Raw genomic sequence first — 22124 nt, 5'->3', positions numbered from 1 at the left:
CTTAAATGTGAATTTATTTGGACACAAGCACTGGGAACATGGTCTGTTCATATGGAATGGGCTTGTTTTGACTGCAGATCCTGTCTGACAGTGGCCTTCTTCCTTCATGGTTTTCCCCTACCTGTTCTACCTGTTCTATTTGTGAACCTTAGATGTGTTCTTACAAGCCAAGCTAATATGTCTGCCTAAAAACCCCACACAACTGTAGGGTCAAATCCAGCTTGAGTAATGGTGTTGGGCAAATTCACAAATAAATCAGGTTTCTGGGGAAAAAAAAAATCTCAAATCCAATAACTAAATTTTACACCATAAGGAATATTAAAGACTAGATCAGAGATAAACAAAATAACAAATAGGGAGGGAAAAAAAACCCAGAAAATCAACTGAAGGGGCACCTGGGTGGCTCAGTTGCTTAAAAATCCAACTCTTGATTTCTGTTCAGGTCATGATATCAGGGTTGTGAGACTGAGCCCAGCTACAGACTCCATGCTGAACATGGAGCTAGTTTAAGATTCTCTCTCCCTCTGCCCCTCCCCTCTACCTACATATGCACTCTTTCTCTCTCTAAGAAAAAAAAAGAATAAAAAAGAAAGTACAAATCAAAATCACAATGAGATAGTTCACACCTACAAGGGTGGTTATAATTAAAAAAAAAAAAAATAACACATGTTGGTGAGTACATGGAGAAATTGGAAATCTTGTGCATTGCTGGTAGTAAAGTGAAATGACGCAGTTAACTGTTGAAAACAATGTGGTGGTTCCTTAAAATGTTAAATATAAAATTATCATAAGAACTAGCAATTCTGTTTCTGGGTGGGTACTCAAAAAATTAGATGCAGGCACTCAAACAGATACTTGTCTGCCATGTTCATAACTGTGTTATTCATAAAAGCTAAAAGATACAAATAACCCAACTGTTCATGAACAGATAAATGGATAAACAAAATGTGATATATTCATGCAATGGAATATTACTCACTTTGAAAAGAATGCAATGTGGATATATGCTACCACATGAATGAATCTCAAAAATGTCACACTAAGTGAAAAAAAAATTGGACACATAGGGACAAGTATTATATGATTCCACTTATTTGAGGTACCTAGAACAGGCTAATTCAGAGGGACAGAAAGTAGAATAGAGGTTACCAAACGCTGGGAAGAGGAAGGAACACAGAATTATCGTTTATTAGGTAGAGAACTTCTGTTAGGGATGATGACAAAGTTCTGAAAATGGATCATGGTAATAGTTGCACAATATTGAAAATGTTCTTAATGCCACTGAATTATAGACTTAAAATATGACAATGGGGGTGTCTGGTAGCTCAGTCAGTGAAGCATGTGATCTTGATCTTAGGGTCATAAATTCAAGCCCCACATTGGGTGTAGTGCTTACTTTAAAAAGTGCCAACTATGGCAAATTTGACATTATATAAACTTTACCACATTATTTTACCAAAAAATATGGAGGGAAGAAAAAAGTTAAGGCTTTACTTTTAACTTTAATCAGCTGGTGGGGTCCTGGGTCCCCAGATAAACAAAATGTATTATATACATGCAATGGTATATTATTCTTCAGCTTTTTAAAAAAAATTTTTAATTTTTTAAAAATTTTTTACACTATTTTAAAATTTCTTTGCAGTGTTCCAGAATTCATTGCTTATGCACCACACCCAGTGCTCCAGGTAATACATACCCTCCCTAAAACCCACCAACAGGCTCACCCAACCTCCCACATCCCCCCATCCAAAACCTTCAGTTTGTTTCTCAGAGTCCACAGTCTCTCATGGTTCATCTCTCCCTCTAATTTCCCCCAACTCACTTATCCTCTCTATCTCCTCATGTCCTCTGTGTTATTCCTTGTGCTTCAAAAAGAAGTGAAACCATATGATAATTGACTTTCTCTGCTTGACTTATTTCACTCAGCATAATCTCTTCCAGTCCTGTCCATGTTGATACAAAAGTTGGGCATTCATCCTTTCTGATGGAGGCATAATACTCTATAATATATATGGACCACATCTTCTTTATCCACTCGTCCGTTGAAGGGCATCTTGGTTCTTTCCACAGTTTGATGACTGTGGCCATTGCTGCTATGAACAATGGAGTACAGATGGCCCTTCTTTTCAGCTTTGAAAAGGGTTGCATTAGAAGTACAAATCAAAGAATCATTATTACATGCTTTTAGGTTGATTCACTCATTGTCAAAACCTCTGGCTCAGTCCCACAACAGCCCTGCTTGTAGAGCAATTTCCCTTTCCTGCATGGGCCACCATGGTCCTAATGTGTCATATAAAACCCACTTAGATTACTTGTTTCAGAGAAATATGAGACTTTGGAACCCATGAAATGCACAATTAGCCTCACCTTCAAAAGATATAAATCCTCTATGAAGAATATTATCTGTCCCATGAAGGACCCTCACCCCTGTCCCTCTTGGCTCTTTTCTTGCCCCTTCACTCTGTCCTTCCTTCTTTGTCCCCATGATCTCTCTTTAATCTTCATAAAACCTGGTCAATCTTAGAAACCCATCTTTCCACTTAGTGAACCCCCCACTCTTTACCTGCAATTCTTATCCGATTTCTTATCTTTCACTGCTCATTCCCACAATCCACTTAATTCAACACTGACTGCTGGAGAACCAGGGTCTCAGAGCTTCAAAGATAATGTTTAAAAGTCCAAATATCCAGGAGCTGGCTCTGATAGTGTGCCCCACCTGCTCAAGGCTGATTATTAACCCAGAGCTTATATAAGGAAAGGGCCATCCCTGGGATGGGAAAGTATCACCTGCAGCCATCGCCAGCACATTAAGCCCCAGCACTGTGACTGGGACCCTGGGTCCTCCTGAGATGTCAGAGCGCATCCAAAATGCTGCTGACATCTCTGTCATTGTCATCTATTTCATGGTGGTGATGGCTGTCGGGCTGTGGGTATGTAGGAGTCCAATGGGGTATTCATGGCACCAAGGTTATGGTTAAAATGTCTGAGGGAGGGAGAGGTGTGGTGCGACAATATGATAAAGCTAAGGGAACATTAACAGCTGTTGGATTTCATTATCCTTCCTTCAGAATCATTGTCTTTTGTGTGACATAAATAATGTTTATTCAGTTAATATATTCTCATACCAAACCCATCATTTGAACAAAGCCAGCAGTGAGAAGGTTGGACTTACTCAGTTCAGCATCTCCAACTCCTGGTATAATGAATAAAGATGTTATTTTAATTATCTCACTTCTTTTCTTTTCTTTTTTTCTTTTGCTCACTTTGTAAATGAGTCAGTTGGGTGCTTAATTAATGTACGTTCATTCTTAATTTTTAGTAATATGTGTAAGGCTGAAATTTATACCCAAGCACAGCTTTAGTGACACCCCTCATTGCTTTCATAAATGAAAAGAAACAGAGCAATTGGGACAGAGTTGGGGAAGATGATTTTTTAAAGTCCTTCTATTTCTATGAAACTATGATTTTGTCTACTGTGTTTAAAAAATTTAAAAATTGATGCTATATCACAGTTTCTAGGAAAATGTTTATCTTCAAGAGTGCTGGAAGAGTGACTACTATGAACACTCTAGCCAGAGCATCTGTAGTACCATGGGTGATCCTGTGGTGGTTTGACCCTCACATGTCTTCCCTTCTGCTTAGGCGATGCTGAAGACCAACCGGGCCACCGTTGGAGGTTTCTTCTTGGCTGGTGGAGATATAGCCTGGTGGCCGGTAAGTGGGTCAGAGTTTCCCAGAGACAAATTTCCTGTGTGCATGTTTTAGAGTAAATAAAGAAAACACTGGGAATGCTGAGTTTCTTATGTGCATTTGTTGCCTACTTGCTGCTGTCTTTTCCTAAACTCCTGACCTATCATTCCAGTAAATGATAGTGTGTCACCCATAATGAGAGCAAGTGTAATGTGGCATTTGAGAATATTCAGTTCAGCTCTGTGTCATATTTTTTCCTCTGGTCCTCATCAAGAATCTTCTGCCTTGGCTCCTTAGCATCCCCAACACGTTCCTTCTTTGTTCCCAATCCTGAATCAGGGCTGCCCCTCTTGTTTGGATGAGCATCCCCCTTTCTGCTCTCCTCCTTCAATGTTCAGCTCCAGCCCTGCCTCATTTGAGATGTCTCACCCTGCATTCTGGCCTGACTGTCTAGTCCTTATGATCCATGCAGTTATGATAGTGGTTGTGTGTTCCCTGTGATGTTGTAAATCATGATGCCTCTTTGACTCTTGTCCAGTTGATCTTTTCCTTTCTGGGTTTTTAATGTCTGACCTCCTTGACAAGAGTCCCATTGCGCCAGAAGGTCCATATTCTTTTCTGAATCCATACAGCATCAGCAGAGTGTTGGGTAAGAGAGTGGGTGCACAGTACATTCTTCCTTCATGGATCTGCTGATTAAGTTGTAGGAATGAAAGTGGAGAGTGGGAAGTGACTTGGCCAGAGTGGTTGAAGCAGACCAACTGCAAGCTTGAGATGGATTCTTACTGAAGTGTCCAATCAGAAATTGCCTTCTTAAGACTGTTTATGAAACATTCAAGTCTCAACCAATCCCATAGCCACCAATGAACTCAAACCCATCCCCTGAATCCAAATGTCTGAATAGAAAAAGTGGTTTTACAAAGGGTTGGAAAGATGGGAATGGGAGAATGAGCATTGCAGCAGTCCCACACTCCAATTCTGTTTTGTCAAGACTAGTGCTTGCCCCTGCCTACTCACAAGATTTCTCTTTATCTTTGATACTTAAACACAGTAGACATTGTGATGGAAGAAGAAGTAGGTGAGAAGAGAGTCCTTAGGGCTGGGAGAATGAAGAAAAACTTCCTCCTATCCACCTTTGCAGTCCTTAAGGATGAGTGAGGGGGCCAACAGGAAGTCTGGCAGTTCTTATCCAAGAACAGTCTCAACCCAGAGTATCTGGGTGGATAAATTAATATTTCCCTGCAAAGGTCTCTGTAATGTTCTCTGTAAAGTGCCAGACTGTAAGTATTTTAGAGTTTTGAGCCATACAGTCCATTGCAGTCACACAATGCTGTTTCTGCTGTTGTAGGACAGAAACAGCCAGAGTGAGTATGTAAAACCAACAAGCCCAGCTGTGTCCCCATAAAGCTATTGATGAACATTGAAACTTGAGTTTCATATAATTTCACAAAATATGAGTCTTCGTTAGTTTTTTTAAACCATTCAAAAATGTAATAAAAAAAAAGGCATTTTTAGCTTATCAACCACACAAAAACTGGTGAATGGTTGGATTCAACCCACAGAACTCCTGCCCTAAGGAGGCATGATGGAAACATCTCAACACTTGCCTGTTGTCAAGGAATCTGATTCGGATCTCTTAACTCATACTCATCTATTCTCTTGCATTCCAGATGGGGGCCTCTCTCTTCGCTAGTAACATTGGCAGTGGCCACTTTGTGGGGCTGGCTGGGACAGGAGCGACTTCAGGAATTGCCACTGCAGCATTTGAATGGAATGTAAGTGACATCATAGGCTTTTTCCTTTAAATCCAAACTCTGTCCAGGTATGTTTTTCTGGGAGTCTGTATAGGATAAGCTCCTCTTTGATTTGATTTCTATTTTTCATTTTAACCTACCCATTGTTTGAAACTCAGGGCCTTCCCTGTGTGGCCTCATTCTGCCTGCCTGAGCCAGTCCAGTCCCATTATTCCCCACCTCTGAGATTTTGCTCAAGCAGTATTCCCACCAGGAATGTCATTTCTATATGATTTAATCCCCACTTTCACTTGACTTTCTTGATCATTTTATCTCTCACTTTTTATTTCCTCCCTAACCTAATACCCTATGTGTTCAGCTCTGAATTAGATGCAGAGAATAGAAAAATATAAAAAGCAATGGTCCCTTCTTTTGGGAAACTTATATCCCAGTGGGAGAGACAGATGCATGCTCACTATGGTGCAAAAAGTACAAGGAGAGAATTATGCATGGAATGTTGAGAAAACTCACACAGGAGGGGCAACCATCTCAGATGATTGATGAGACATGGCACATATCAAAGAAGCCTCCTGGAGCTGGTACCAGATAGATGGACAGAAACTGACCAAGTAGGACCTGGATAAGGAAGTGACAGCAGAGTAAGGAATGAATGATTTAGATATAGTAAGTAGAATCTTCAAGGCTTTGTGATTGAGTTCCTAATTGCTCTATTACTTTTTTGCCAGTAGAAGCTGTGCCCCCTTAATTAGACACTAAATCCTTTAAGGAAGAGACCATCTCTATGACATGCATATCACCCTGTCATCTAGCACTTGGCTGGGCACATGCACTAATAATTCTTGAGTTTCCTGAGCTTTTTCTGTTCTTGTATCCTTTCTGGTTTGTATGTATATGCAAGAAGGAGATGCTTATGTGGAAAAAAGTCAAATCACAGTGAACATGTAAACAGATCATGCATAGATGAGCTTAGAAAATGACCTTGAGTCATCAAAATTCTTGTACCTCTCCGTTGTTGAAGATTTTGCCCCTAGCTTTGATTTATTAGTTTTGGGGACTCCAGACCAGACCAAGTCTCCAGACATGCCCTATGGCCCAAGTTTTGTTCTGATAGTGCCATAAACTCCAGGATGGAGCCAGCTTCCAGAGATGTGAACAACATGCCCTATGGCCCCAGTGTGTGTGATTATCAGGTTGCAAAGAGCCTGGCTCTTTTAGCCTGTGACCTTGGACTTCTTTAATCTCTGTGAGGCTCAGGTTCCCCTTCCATTAAACAGGAATAACTGCTTATCATATCTGCCCCACTGATTGTTGTGAGGGCAGCATGAGTGATACATGTGAGAGTTCTTTGTAAATAGTAATGTTAATACAAGATTATACTATTATCATTATAATGATAATAGTATTATTTATATATATATATATATATATATATATATATATATATATATATGGCAAGACTTGGGGGACAGTGGGAATAGTCTATCACCAAGTAGTTTTCTCATTGCTTTGTCACTCTGTGTATAATTCCTTCCATTCAAGAATTAGTCCTTTTAGCAGAGATTGTATGACATTTCAGGGGTCCACTTGCGCTTTTGGTTGTCTTATTTTCTGTCCACCTTATATCAAACAACTTTTGTCCCACCTTAAGCCCCAGGAAGGTGTAGTATCTGAATCATGGAAACAAAGGAAAGGAATCCACAATTGTCTTGGGCTCATAATTGTTTGAGTGGGACAAGATCCATGAAAACTTATTTTATTTTCAGACTCAGAGCTATTGAAGTGATAAGTCCCACAAGCCAAGCCTCTTGAACTTTGTACTCTTTTCTGAATTTTTTTTTGCAGGCTTTGCTGTTGTTGCTGGTTCTAGCTTGGGTCTTTGTCCCTATATACATTAAGGCAGACGTGAGTATCTCCATGTGTTCTCATGTGTCTGTCAGCATTCATTTAATCACTCATTATTTCTGCTTAGTCATGAAACCTGGGTAATATCACTTGTTCCAGGATCTCTGGGCTTATGTAAATCCACTAAACTCTATCAGATTGCTCTTGAAAATGGCTACAGTCACCTGTCTTTTTGCTGATCACTATTGTGAGGGTTCCCATTTCCCCACATCCTCACCAACACATGGTAATTTTCTTCACTCTAATTTTTGCCATTCTGAGATTTGTAAAGTAGATTCTTTTTAAAATTAAGTGTAGGAAATACCACAGCTATGCTAGCTCCTCTTCAGAGCCGGTGTTGCCAACCACTTCTGTGCTTCTCTGATCCTACTACTCACATTTATTCTTCTGCTGCTTGTGCTCATACCATGAGGTGCTATAACCTAGAATAATTCCTAAGATGAGGGTGCTCAGTGGATAAGCCTTCTGGCTTGCACCTCTGCAGGTCACCATATATTGTCTCTTTGCTCATCTTGGGTCTTTTTAGTACCAGGTTTGAACAATTTCTGTTTAAGTGTGCTCTCCTTGGTGCAAGAACAAACACCACAGAACTCATGCATGTATTTTTGGATGTGGTTTGCCATGTTTGGGGGGTTCCACAGAGTTTCTGAGCCACCAAGTGTTCCCTTTTTTTCTTTTGATATTATATAAATATGTATTCTTTTATACTGAGGGAGATTAACTCATGAGCTTAACCTGCTCTGAAGAAACTGGAAAGCTGCTCCTTGTACTACTTACACATCACATAGTTAATCCCATATTTCAGTAATGATAACCTCAGACTTTTCTCTCAGTAGGGATTTAATGTAATTGTCATCTTTTTTTTTTTTTTTTAAGAATTCATCTCTTTGGCAGAGAGAGAGAGCAAGAGCACAACAGGGAGAGTGGGAGAGGGAGAAGCAGGCTCACTGCTGAGCAGGAAGCCCTCAATCCCAAGACTTGGAAATCTTGACCCAGTCTGAAGGCAGACGCCTAACCGACTGAGCCACCCAGTCACCCCTAATCTCTTCTTTTCAATAAAGATAATCACATAGATGTGTATTAAGGATGAGCACTGGGTGTTATATGCAACTAATGAATCATTGAACACTACATCAAAAACCAATGATATACTATATGCTGGCTAACTGAACATAACAATAATTTTAAAAAGATAATCACATAAATATATATTTGCAATTTGTTTAATTATTTGCAATTTGTTTAATTATCAATTTATTATAACCATTCATTGTGGTTCATTATTTATAAATAATGCTTTTACTAGACAGCAACATTATTTTAGTGAAAATAATGAAAAGTGTTTGTTGAGCATTCACTATGCATTAGGTGTTGTTGTGGGTATTTTACATCTACTTTCATATTAAAGTCCCAATTTACAGATGAAAAAATGGAGGTTCAGAGAGATTGTCGATTGCCAAAGGTTGCATTTCTAGTAAATGTCCTATCTGGATCCTAAGATTTCAATGTCTGTATCTATTCCAGGCTCACTGTTCTCCCAAGGGACTGTTTTTCTAACCTTTGCGTTCCTAAGGTACCATGCACAGTAATCATGTGCAGGTATACAAGTGCTTAGTAAGTGCTGAATAATATGAATGTGCTGGGCTCTGACGGTGAATCCTTGTTGGTGTCTGTCTCTGCAGGTGATGACTATGCCAGAATATCTGAGAAAGAGGTTTGGTGGGAAGCGACTACAGATATATCTCTCTGTCCTCTCCCTCTTCATCTCTGTGGCTTTGAGAATCTCAGTAAGTTCAGTGCTCCTGGCATTTTTGATTCTTAAGATTATTTTGGTGGGGCTAGAATAATAGAATCAGAGAAATGGGTGTAGAGACTATCATTAGCCTTTACATATCTGGTCATAAGGATGTCTTAAACTACCTAGGATCTTTCTACCAAGTTTTTATGGGGGGAAAAGGAGCTTTAGAAATCTTTCATGCATACAGTAAAATAATTACAAGTCATGAGAAGCTCCAGAGTGTAAACCCACCTATTCATTAAGTATATGAAAAAAAAAAAAGATGTACAGAAGAAACAAAATGTCTCATTCAAGAAACACATTTAGTAGTAGAAAGGAGGAGGGTTCTCTAGTCCCCTGCCTTTCCACTGCAAAATAACCTTTTTATTCTCCTAGTTGGAACCAGTCTGGGCTTATATTTTCATTTTCAGCTTGATAATCTGGCACATGAACCAGAAGGAAATGCTTCATATTATTAAACTGACTTCTTACATTTATTCTATTTTATTTTCTAAGACTTCCCCTAGTATACAGATGTCACAAATAAGTCTTAGAAGAATTCTACAGCTTTTGGAAAGCTAAATTCCTTGGAGATAATCATTGAGGAGAAAGAAAGGAATTTCAAGATTCAGCAAAACATGTAGAAAACAAAGAGTACTAGGTGTTATACTTAACATTTTATACTTAATCATTGAACACTGCATCAAGGACTAATTATGTACTATACAGTGGTTAACAGAACATAATAAAAAAGAAAATAAGGAAAAAGAAAAGAAAACAAAGAGTAACATTTGCTCTTCATGTTTGGTGACGAATAAAATCATTTCCTCCAAGTTTATGGTCTAGGAGTTCATGAAAGAAGCTGACCCTCATATTTGCTCTTCTGTTGAGTCCTTGTTGTAAGTAAACAATAGCTCAGATTAGATGGCATGAGCTTCCTAATGCAACATGAGCATTTTCCAACACCCACTGTATATTGCTGAGTATCTGTACTAAAGATAATAAAGATTCCTGTGCATTAGGAGTTCACAATACAGTTAAGGATATAAAAATTTTACTCATGAAATCATAAGCACTTTATGACAATATATGAAAGTATATTAAGATGTGAGCTGGAATAGGTTTTGTGGACAAGTATAGGAGACATGCTACGGACATCCAGGGAAAGGGGTGATCCCAGCTGGGTGGAATTGGACATCACCCTCATGGTGGAAGCAGGGGGTGCTTAAACAAATCCTCAGGATGGGAAATTTAGGAGAGGGCAAGAGAAGCAGAGGAGCCTGTATGTTGCACAAATGGGTGGGATTCAGTGATCTCCCTCTTCTTCTCTGACTCTGACATCTACAGTTTGTAGTTTTAAAGAACATGAATAAGGTGCTGGAGCAAAATGACAGTGACCAAAGGGACCTGAGGGATGCACTTCTGGAATTGGAAGGTTCCTGGTGGTAGGGAGGGCATGCATTCTTAAGGAGCTGGATGGGCGAGCAGGAACGGCCAAGAGCCTGGTTATAACTATGCAGTCTATGGTTGGCTCGAAAGACACAATGGGCAAGGGTCCATTCTTACCTACAAGGTTATGTTTAAAGTGATATTAATTGTGATTAATCTTACACACGACATTTTGTGTATTATTACCCTTTGATAACAGAGTCATTTTAGTTATTCATTAAACAGATCATTATCAGGAGTTAGGACAGTGCTGTTTTCAGTTTCCCCTGTCCCAGGTTTGAAAGACATCATCTTATTCACTGGTTCTCAACCTCCAGTAATACGTATATTGAGAATCATTGCAGACATGATGCACCTTGAGCCCTAAATATTTCAGTCTGCATGTCTTAAACACACTGATATTCTTTTAGAAAATGCACTGCAAATTTTAAAATCAGAAACTTAATCTTTATACAAACTAATATGTAACCTATAGACCTTATTCAGATATGACAATTGTCCTAATACTATCTTTTTTTAAAGACTTTATTTCTTTGACAGAGATCACAAGTAGGCAGAGAGGCAGGCAGAGAGAGAGGAGGGGAAGCAGGCTCCCTGCTGAGCAGAGAGCCGGATGTGGGGCTCAATCCCAGGACCCTGGGATCATGACCTGAGCCAAAGGCAGAGGCTTTAACCCACTGAGGCACCCAGGTGTCCCATTAGCAATATCTTTTAACAGGAAAAAAAAAAAAAAAAAAAAAAACTGTGTTTTTTTTTTTCATGAGAAATATTCCTTTTTTTCATGAGAAATACTTTATAATCATTGTAAATCATTGTAAATATAATTAATCCCATTGAATTGTACATACTAAAATTGCAAGTTGCATGTTATTTATTTTACCACAAAAAAAATCACTGGTAATAGAGGCTTGTGTATGTCAAAACTATCAATTTAATGTTTTAACTGTCCTATATAAGAGAAATTAAAGTCAAGAAATGCATAATATGATAATGTGTGTTTAACATGTAAGTTATTCAATATGAATATACAAGGCCTAATGCTGTGGTTAAATAACTACCCCCACTGTGTAAAGCAGTATGAATGTGACAGCTATAAATCCAGGCAGATACAGGTATGTTTTATGGCATCTCAGATACAATGAGTGGCATCTCAGTAGGTGATATCTTTTTTGAAATGGTAAATAAGTCTTTTGCAAATATCCAATTTTAAATCTTGTGTCAATTTACACAGCAGTTTAATTCCTTGAAAACCCAGTGATAAAGTTGCAGAAAGCACTTTGTGTGTAACTCAGAATCAGGTTCTAAGTTCAAATAATCAAGAACAGGATTTTCACTGACACAAATGTCTAGTGGGATGATAAAACATCAGGTTTTATTTCAAATTATGGGGGAAAGTTAACCATACCCTGTGAAACCCCTTCCAAATTCAAGTTCTACAAAGAAATTTAACTTTAATTCTTCCATTCTGAATCCTGACATCTTATCCTTTCCGTCACCTCACTCATGCTTTCCTTTCTCTTAGATTCCATGATCCATCCTTATAATAACCCTTCTGTCTCAGTTTCGTTTTCTCTTTCCTTTCACTGAACTCCCCAAGAAGAACTCCAAAACTGGTTGAATACAGCTTCCCACTTACTCTGTGCATTCACCCAGGGATTTTATTTTTGTATTTCCAACTATCATTCTTATATGATGTGTTGAGGGTTTTGGTTTGGTTTAGGGTTTTGATATGGAACCTGGGAGGATCAGCATTGTAAAGTTTTTCCAGCGAGATAAACACAACACCAGGCAAAGTGGGTGCAAGGCAAGATTCATTAAATGCATCTCCAGTGAAGTTTCTGGGCTCAGGAGAAGGGGAGCCAGGAAAGTTGCGCCAGGAGGAGGTGGGCACCCTCGGGTGAGGTTACGCGACTCTGGAAAGCAGAGTGGCGGAAGTCGCGCCCAAGGCAGGGAGAAGGGGGCTTTTAAGGGGTCTCCAGGGGAGTTCAGGGGTCTTTTGGCAAGTTTCCCTTATTTGGATATTTCGCCTACTGTCGGTGTCCCATTGGTCCACTGGAGCCAGGGGCCGGGGTCTCAGATTCCCGCTTGTCAGGGTCCCATTGGTCCACGGGAGCCCGGGGCAGGGTGGTTCAGATTCCTGCTTGGGTCTTTGTTCTCCTGTCTGAGCTCAGGTTTTGTGGCGGGAACTTTCACCATCTTAAGTAGCCCTTTCTTTCTGCCAGCCCAACAAGCATTGATGGGGTAGATCCAAGTGGGGCCAGCCCAAGTTTGTGTTGAAGAAAGATCCAAGAAGCTGGTAAGCACACTTTACAGGCACAAGCATCCAAGTAGTGCAGGGTGGACATGATCTCTTCAGGAGACTCTGCTGTCCTCTAAGCCTCAACCAACAATCTTTTTATCTGTGTTTATTTTTTTCTCTGGTCCTCTAAATAACTATTCTAAATGATCCACAATTTTTTTATCTACTAGACCTCTGCCTCTTATCTAAAACCCTCATCTCACACTTTATCTAGAAAATTTAAGCAGGAAGCACTCTTCCCCCACTTAATCTACATTTGCCTCATTCTTTCCACCAGTCTGAAGATAAAGAGTCTTCTTTTTGTCAAAGACCAACCCCTCAACCTGTGCCTACTCTTCATCCCATCTCTTCTCAAGATTTCTGAAATTTGCTTCATAATTACCCCTCTATCATGTTTTCTTTTTATTTTCTACTACCTCAAATGTGCTCAAGTATCCTCCTCCTTAAAAACCGTTGCTTTACTGTGTCTTTTATATCTAATATTCTAGTTTTAATCATTGTTTCTCTGCAGACAATCGTGAAAGAGTAGTCTATGCAAGCTATAGTGTAGACGTTTCTTATTTTCTGTTCACTCACTCATTGTTCCTTCTTATGGCCTGTCCAATAACTAATCCTCTGAGGATGAGATCTGGCTTCCAAGGAGTTCATATTTGAATTGCAGAGATGCCATGTATAGGTACAGCAAATACCAGTGGGAAGTCATCAATGAAGAGCTAAGTGATGCAGTTCATGTTTCTTTCCCATTCTGACTGTTCTCTTTTTAGTCAGATATATTTTCCGGAGCCATATTCATCAAGCTGGCCTTGGGATTGGACCTTTACCTGGCGATCTTCATCCTCTTGGCCGTCACCGCTATTTACACAATCACCGGTAAGTTTTTTGCCTGTTTAGCTCAGTTCTGCTGACCTCATACCAATCTTCAATTAGCAATTTCAGCCTTGTCACCACCAAGCTTATGGTTATCATTTTGTTCCCACTATGAGAGTCAGGCACAGGCCCAGAAACACAACTAGAACAAAGCAAACAGAATCCTCAGTGTTATAGGATGACAGGGTGACCAAAAAACCAAGACTCATCTCTATGTAGCCTGCAAGAGACTCAGATTGAAAGTGAGGAGATGAAGAAACATTTATCATGCAAATGATGTCAAAAGACAGCCAGAGCAGCAATACTTATATTGGACAAAATAAACTTTAAAACTAAGACTGTAAAAAGAAATTTTAAAAGACATTGTATAATAATAAAGGGCACAATCCAACAAGAAGATATAACAATTGTAAATATTTATGCACCCAACATGGGAGCACCCAAACACCTAAAATAGGTAATAAAAAACAAAAAGGAACTAACTAATCAATTGTAAAACAATAATAGTAGGGAACTTTAACACCCCACTTACATTGGTGGACAGATCATTCAAACAGAAAACAACAAGGAAACAGTGGATGAGAAGGATTTAACAGATATATTCAGAGCTAAAACATCCTAAAATAGCAGAATACACATTCTTTTCATGTGCAAATGGAATGTTCTACAGAACAAATCGCATATCAGACCACAAAACAAGCCTCAACAAATTCAAAAATTTCAGTCATACCATGCATCTTTTCTGACCACAAAGCTAAGAAACTAGAAATCAACCACAAGAAAAAGATCTGGAAAAAATTCAAATACATGGAGGTTAAATAACATGTTACTAAACAATAAATGGGTCAACCAAGAAATCAGAAAGTACAGGAAACAAACAAAATGAGAACACAGTTGGGATGCAGCAAAAGTGGTTCTAAGAGGGAAATTTACAGCAATATAGGCCTATCTCAAGAAGCAAGAAAAATATCAAATAAACAACTTAATCTTACACCTACATGAGCTAGAAAAAGAGCAACAAGCAAAACCCAAAACCAGCAGAAGGAAGGAAATGATAAGAATTACACAGAAATAAATGATATAAAAACAAAAACAAAAATGAAACCCAAAAAACTATAGAACACATCAATGAGACCAAGATCTGGTTCTTTGAAAAAAATCAATAAAATTGATAAACTTCTAGATAGACTCATAAAAGAGAGAGAAAGGGAGCATTCAAATAAACAAAACCACAAATTAAAGATAACAATCAACATCACAGAAACACAAACTTTGTAAGAGAACATTATGAAATACTACATGCTGTCAAATTAGGCAACCTAGAAGAAATGGATAAATTCCTAGAAACATATAAACTACCAAAACTGAACAGGAAGAAACAGAAAACTGAAACAGACTGATTACCAGAAATGAAATTGAGTCAGTAATCAAAAAAAAACCCAAAAAACAAAAGTCCAGGACGAGATAGCTTCACAAGCAAACTCTATCAAACATTTAAAGAAGAGTTAATAACTGTACTTTTCAAACTATTCCAAAAAAAAAAAAAGAAAAGAAGGAAAACTTCCAAATTCATACTATGAGACCAGTATCAATGTGACACCAAAACCAGAAAAAATACTCCAAAAAAAAAATTGTAGGCCAATGTCTCTGATTAACATAAATGTAAAAATGCTCAACAAAATACTAACAAACCAATTTCAATAATACATTTTTTAAAAATCATCCAACACAGTCAAGTAGGATTTATTCCTGGGCTGCAAGTGTGGCTCAATATTCACAAAACAATCAACATGATACATCACATCAATAAGAGAAAAGATTTTTTTAAATGACCATTTCAATAGATGCAGAAAAATCATTTGACAAAGTACAACATCCATTCATGACAAAGTACATTTAGAGGGCAAATACCTAAACATTATAAAGGCTATATGTAGAAAAAATCCACAGCAAGCATCACACTCAATGGAGAAAACCTGAGACCTTTCCCCCTAAGATCAGGAACAAAAGAAGAATGTCCGCTCCCATCACTTTCATTCAACAAAGACATAGCAACAAGACAATGAAAAGATATGAAATGTATCTAAATAATAAGGAAGAAATAAAATTTTCACTACTTGCAGGTGACATGATATTATACATGGAAAACCCTAAAGAGTCCACCAAAAAAATACTAGAACTGAATTCAGTAAAGTCACAGGATACAAAATCAATGTACAGAAATCTGTTGCCTTCCTTTTTTTTTCAGTATAGTTTATTTTTTTATTTTATTTTTCCAGTGTTCCAAGATTCATTGTTTATACACCACACCCAGTGCTCCAAGCAATATGTGCCCCCCCTTATTACCCACCACCAGGCTCACCCATCCCCCCACACCCCTCTCCTCCAAAACCCTCAGTCATTTCTCAGAGTCCACAGTCTCTTATGGTTTGCTTCCCCTCCGATTTCCCCCAATTCACTTTTCCTATCCTTCCCCTAATGTCTTTCATGTTAATCTTTATGCTCCTGAAGTAAGTGAAACCATATGATAATTGACTTTCTCTCCTTGACTTATTTCACTCAGTATAATCTCCTCCAGTCCCGTCCATGTTGATACAGAAGTTGGGTATTCATCTTTTTCTGAAGGAGGCACAATATTCGATTGCACATATGAACTATATCTTCTTTATCCACTCGTCTGTTGAAGGGCATCTTTGCTCCTTCTATAGTTTGGCGATTGTGGCCATTGCTGCTCTGAACATTGGGGTACAAATGGCCCTTTTAAAAAAAAAAAAAAGATTTTATTTATTTATTTATTTATTTATTTATTTATTTACAGGCAGAGATCACAAATAGGCAGAGAGGCAGGCAGAGAGAGCGAGAGAGGAGGAAGCAGACTCCCGGCTGAGCAGAGAGTCCAATATGGGGCTCGATCCCAGGACCCTGAGATCATGACCCAAGCTGAAGGCAGAGGCTTTAACCCATTGAGCCACCCAGGAGCCCCGCAAATGGCCCTTCTTTTCACTACATCTGTGTCTCTGGGGTAAATACCATGTAGTGTAATTGCAGGGTCATAGGGAAGCTCTATTTTTAATTTTTTTTGAGGAATCTCCACACTGTTTTCCAAAGTGACTGCACCAACTTGCATTCCCATCAACAGTGTAAGAGGGTTCCCCTTTCTCCACATCCTTTCCAACACTTGTTGGTTCCTGCCTTGTTGATTTTGGCCATTCTAACTGGTGTAAGGTGATATCTCAATGTGATTTTAAATTGAATCTCCCTGATGGCCAATAATGATGAACATGTTTTCATGTGTCTGTTAGCCATTTGTCTGTCTTCTTTGGGGAAGTGTCTGTTCATACCTTCTGCCCATTTTTTTGATGTGATTATTTGTTTTTTGAGTGTTGAGTTTGAGAGGTTCTTTATAGATCTTGGATATCAGCCCTTTGTCTGTAGTGTCATTTGTGAATATCTTCTCCCATTCCGTGGATTGCCTCTTTGTTTTGTTGACTGTTTCCTTTGCTGTGCAGAGCTTTTGATCTTGATGATGTCCCAAAAGTTTATATTGCTTTTGCTTCCTTTGCCTTTGGAGATATGTCTTGAAAGAAGTTGCTGTGGCCAGTTTCAAAGAGGTTACTGCCTATGTTCTCCTCTAGGATTTTGACAGATTCCTGCATCACATTGAGGCCTTTTATCCATTTCAAGTTTATCTTTGTGTATGGTATAAGAGAAGGTTGAGTTTCATTCTTCTACACATACCTGTCCAATTTTCCCAGCACCATTTATTGAAGAGACAGTCTTTTTTCCACTGTCTATTTTTTCCTGCTTTGTCAAAGATTATTTGACCATAGAGTTGCAGGTCCATATCTGGGCTCTCTACCCTGTTCTACTGGTCTATGTGTTTATTTTTGTGCCAGTACCATCCTCTCTTGGTGATCACAGCTTTGAAGTAAAGCTTGAAATCAGGCAATGTGATGCCCCAGCTTTGTTTTCCTTTTTCAACGTTTCCTTAGCAATTCAGGGTCTTTTCCAGTTCCATACAAATTTTAGGATTATTTGTTCTAGCACTTTGAAAAACGTCAGTGGAATTTTTTTTAATTTTTAAAAAGATTTTTATGTATTTGACAGACAGAGATCACAAGTAGGCAGAGAGGCAGGCAGAAAGAGAGAAGGGCATAAGCGGGTTCCCTGCCCAGAAAAGAGCCCTAGGTGGGGCTTGATTTCAGGACCAACATTACCCTGATCCCTGAGCCACCCAGGCACCCCTGACAGTGGAATTTTGATTGGGATGACACTGAAAGTATAAATTGCTCTGGGGAATATAGACATTTTAACAATGTTTATTCTTCTGATCCATGAGCATGGAATACTTTTCCATCTTTTTGTGTCTTCTTCCATTTCTTTCATGAGTGTTCTGTAGCTCCTCAAGTACAGATTCCTTACCTCTTTGGTTAGATTTATTCCAAGGTATCTTATAGTTCTTGGTGTTATAGTAAATGGAATTGATTCTCTAATTTCCCTTTCTGTATTTTCATAGTTAGTGTATAAGAAAGCAACTGATTTCTGTGCATTGATTTTGTATCCTGCCACAGTATTGAATTGCTGTTTGAGTTCTAGTCATTTGGAGGTAGAGTCTTTTGGGTTTTCCATATAAAGTATCATGTCATCTGTGAAGAGTGAGAGTTTGACTTCTTCTTTGCCAATTTGAATACCTTTTATTTCTCTTTGTTTTCTGATTGTCCTTGCTAGGACTTCTAGTATTATGTTGAACAAGAGTGGTGAGAGTGGGCATCCTTGTCGTGTTCCTGATCTCAATGGGAAGGCTATCAGCTTTTCTCCATTGAGAATGATATTCACTGTGGGTTTTTCATAGATAGATTTTATGAAGTTGGGGAATGTTCCCTCTATCCCTATACTTTGAAGAGTTTTAATCAGGAACAGATGCTGTATTTTATCAAATGATTTTTCTGCATCAGTTGAGAGGACCATGTGGTTCTTCTGTCTTCTCTTATTGATTTTTTTCTATCACATTGATTGATTTGCGAATGTTGAACTGCCCTTGTATCCCAAGTACAAATACCACCTGGTCATGGTGGATAATCTTTTTCATGTACCACTGGATCCTATTAGCTAGGATCTTATTGAGAAACTTGGCATCCATAATCATCAGAGGCATTGGTCTGAAATTCTCCTTTTGGATGGGTTCTTTGTCTGGTTTGGGGATCAGGGTAATGTTGGCTTCATTGAAAGAGTCTGGGAGTTTTCCCTCTGTTTCTATTTTTTTGAAACAGTGTCAGGAGAATAGGTCTTATTTCTTCTTTGAATGTTTGGTAGAATTCCCCTGGAATTCCATCATGTCCTGGACTCTTGTTTTTTTGAGAAGTTTTTGATAACTGCTCCAATCTCATTACTAGATATTTGTCTATTCAGGTTGTCAATTTCTTCCTGTTTCAGACTTGGAAGTTTCTAGGTTTCCAGGAATGCATCCATTTCTTCTAGGTTGCTTAACTTATTGGCATATAGCTGTTGATAATAATTTCTGATGATTGTTTCTATTTCCTTGGTGTTAGTCGTGATCTCTCCCCTTTCATCCATAATTTTATTAATCTGGGTCCTCTCTCATGTCCTTTGGATTAATTTGGTCAGTGGTTTATTGATCTTATTGATTCTTTTGAAGAACCAGCTTCTAGTTTTGTTGATGTGTTCTACTGTATATCTTGTTTCTAACTCATTGATCTCTACTCTAATCTTGATTATTTCCCTTCTTGTGTGTGGGGTTGGCTTAATTTGTTGTTGATTTTCCAGTTCTTTAAGGTGCAAAGAGAACTGGTGTATTTTGGATTTTTCAATTTTTTTTGAGGGAGGCTTGGATGGCCTTGTATTTCCCCCTTAGGTCCGCCTTTGCCTTATCCCATTGGTTTTGGACGGATGTGTCTTCATTCTCATTGGTTTCTATGAATAGTTTAAGCTCTTCTTTCATTTCCTGGCTGATCCAAACATTCTTGAGCAGGTTGGTCTTTAGCTTCCAAGTGTTTTAATTCCTTCCAACCTTTTTCTTGTGGTTGAGATCCAGTTTTAAAGCACTGTGGTCTGAGAATATGCAGAGAATAATCTCAATCTTTTGTTATTGGTTGAGCCCTGATTTGTGACCCAGTATTTGGCCTATTCTGGAGAAAGTTCCATGTGTGCTCAAGAAGAATGAGTATTCTGTTGTTTTAGGGTGGAATGTTCTGTTGTATGTATCTATGAGGTCCATCTGGTCCAATGTGTCATTCAAAGCTCTTGTTTCTTTATTGATTTTCCACTTGGATGATCTATTACTGAGAGTGGCATGTTAACATCCCCTGCAATTAATGTATTCATATCAATATGACTATTTTGATTAACAGTTGGCTTATGTAGTTGGCTGCTTCCATATTTGGGGCATAAATATTTTCAATTGTTTGATCTTCTTCATGGATAGACCCTTGAATTACAATATACTAATAGTGAACCAGCAGAAAAAGAAATAATAAAAAAAAAGAAATTAAGGAATGAATCACACTCACATTGCACCAAAAAAGTAATAAGACACCTAGGAATTGATCCAGTCCAAGAGGTGAAAGAACTATATTCAGAAAACTATAAAATATTGATGAAAGGAATGTAATGGACTGGAAGAATGAATATTATTAAAATTTCTATATTACCCACAGGAATCTACACATTTAATGTAATCTCTATCAAAATACCAACAGCATTTTTCACAGAACTAAAACAAACAATCCTAAAATTTATATGGAACAAAAAAGACCCTGAACAGCTAAAGCAATTTTTAAAAAGTGAACCCGAGCAGATTGCTTAGCCTGGTCCCTGGTAAAGGCGGTGCAATTCAGCCTAGGGAAAAGACACTTGAGAATCACTACAACAGGCCTCTCCCCCAGAAGATGAGCAAGAAATCCAGCCAAGACCAACTTCACTTACCAAGGAGAACAGTGGAATTCCAGAGGAGGAGAAAGCAAAGCATGGAATTCATGGCTTTCTCCCCATGATTCTATAGTCTTGCAAGTTAATTAATTTTTTTTTAATTTTATTTTTTTCTTCTGCTAAAATTTATTTAACTTTTACCCTTTCCTCTTTTAATGTTTTTAACTAGTTTATCTTCACAATACCTTTCATTTAAAAAAAAGAAAAAACTTTTTACTTTATTTTTTTTTAATTTTCAGCATAACAGTATTCCTTGTTTTTGCACCACACCCAGTGCTCCATGCAATCCGTGCCCTCTCTAATACCCACCACCTGGTTCCCCCAACCTCCCACCCCCCGCTCCTTCAAAACCCTCAGATTGTTTTTCAGAGTCCATAGTCTCTCATGGTTAACCTCCCCTTCCAATTTCCATCAACTCCCTTCTCCTCTCCATCTCCCCTTGTCCTCCATGCTATTTGTTATGCTCCACAAATAAGTGAAACCATATGATAATTGACTCTCTCTGCTTGACTTATTTCACTCAGCATAATCTCTTCCAGTCCCATCCATGTTGCTACAAAAGTTAGGTATTCATCCTTTCTGATGGAGGCATAATACTCCATAGTGTATATGGACCACATCTTCCTTATCCATTCGTCCGTTGAAGGGCATCTTGGTTCTTTCCACAGTTTGGTGACCGTGGCCATTGCTGCTATGAACATTGGGGTACAGATGGCCCTTCTTTTCACTACATCTGTATCTTTGGGGTAAATATCCAGTAGTGCAATGGCAGGGTCATAGGGAAGCTCTATTTTTAATTTCTTGAGGAATCTCCACACTGTTCTCCGAAGTGACTGCACCAACTTGCATTCCCACCAACAGTGTAAGAGGGTTCCCCTTTCTCCACATCCTCTCCAACACACAATTGTTTCCTGTCTTGCTAATTTTGGCCATTCTAACTGGTGTAAGGTGATATCTCAATGTGGTTTTAATTTGAATCTCCCTGATGGCTAGTGATGATGAACATTTTTTCATGTGTCTGATAGCCATTTGTATGTCTTCATTGTAGAAATGTCTGTTCATATCTTCTGCCCATTTTTTGATATGATTATCTGTTTTGTGTGTAGAAAGCAGAGATACAGTAGAACGTATCAATGAAACTAGAAGCTGGTTTTCTGAAAGAATCAATAAGATCGATAAACCGTTGGCCACACTAATCCAAAAGAAAAGAGAGAAAGCCCAGATTCATAAAATTATGAATGAAAAGGGAGAGATCACAACTAACAGCAAGGAAGTAGAAACAATCATCAGAAGTTATTATCAACAGTTATATGCCAATAAGCTAAGAAACCTAGATGAAATGGATGCATTCCTAGAAAACTATAAACTTCCAAAATTGAACCAGGAAGAAATGAACAACCTGAATAGGCCGATATCTAGTAACAAGATTGAAGCAGTGATC

At 38.5% G+C, this 22124-nt stretch overlaps 1 protein-coding gene across 1 annotated transcript in view; it reads left to right on the top strand.

Moving 5' to 3' along the window:
- Positions 1-2897: 2897 nt before the first annotated feature.
- LOC116882739 (solute carrier family 5 member 4) overlaps positions 2898-22124 on the top strand; it is a 55277-nt gene continuing 36050 nt past the window's right edge. Inside the window, exons 1-6 of the mRNA XM_032883254.1 lie at positions 2898-2930; positions 3643-3714; positions 5361-5465; positions 7287-7346; positions 9029-9133; positions 13636-13741. Of these exons, the coding sequence (XP_032739145.1) occupies positions 2904-2930; positions 3643-3714; positions 5361-5465; positions 7287-7346; positions 9029-9133; positions 13636-13741 (475 nt within the window). The 5' untranslated portion in view covers positions 2898-2903. The remainder of the gene's footprint in view (positions 2931-3642; positions 3715-5360; positions 5466-7286; positions 7347-9028; positions 9134-13635; positions 13742-22124) is intronic.

Source organism: Lontra canadensis, unplaced genomic scaffold (genome assembly GCF_010015895.1).
Source record: "Lontra canadensis isolate GAN:19392208 unplaced genomic scaffold, GSC_riverotter_1.0 scaffold87, whole genome shotgun sequence".
NCBI lineage: Eukaryota > Metazoa > Chordata > Mammalia > Carnivora > Mustelidae > Lontra > Lontra canadensis.
Note: the sequence above shows the minus strand (reverse complement) of the source record. Positions and strands in the feature narration are given on the sequence as shown.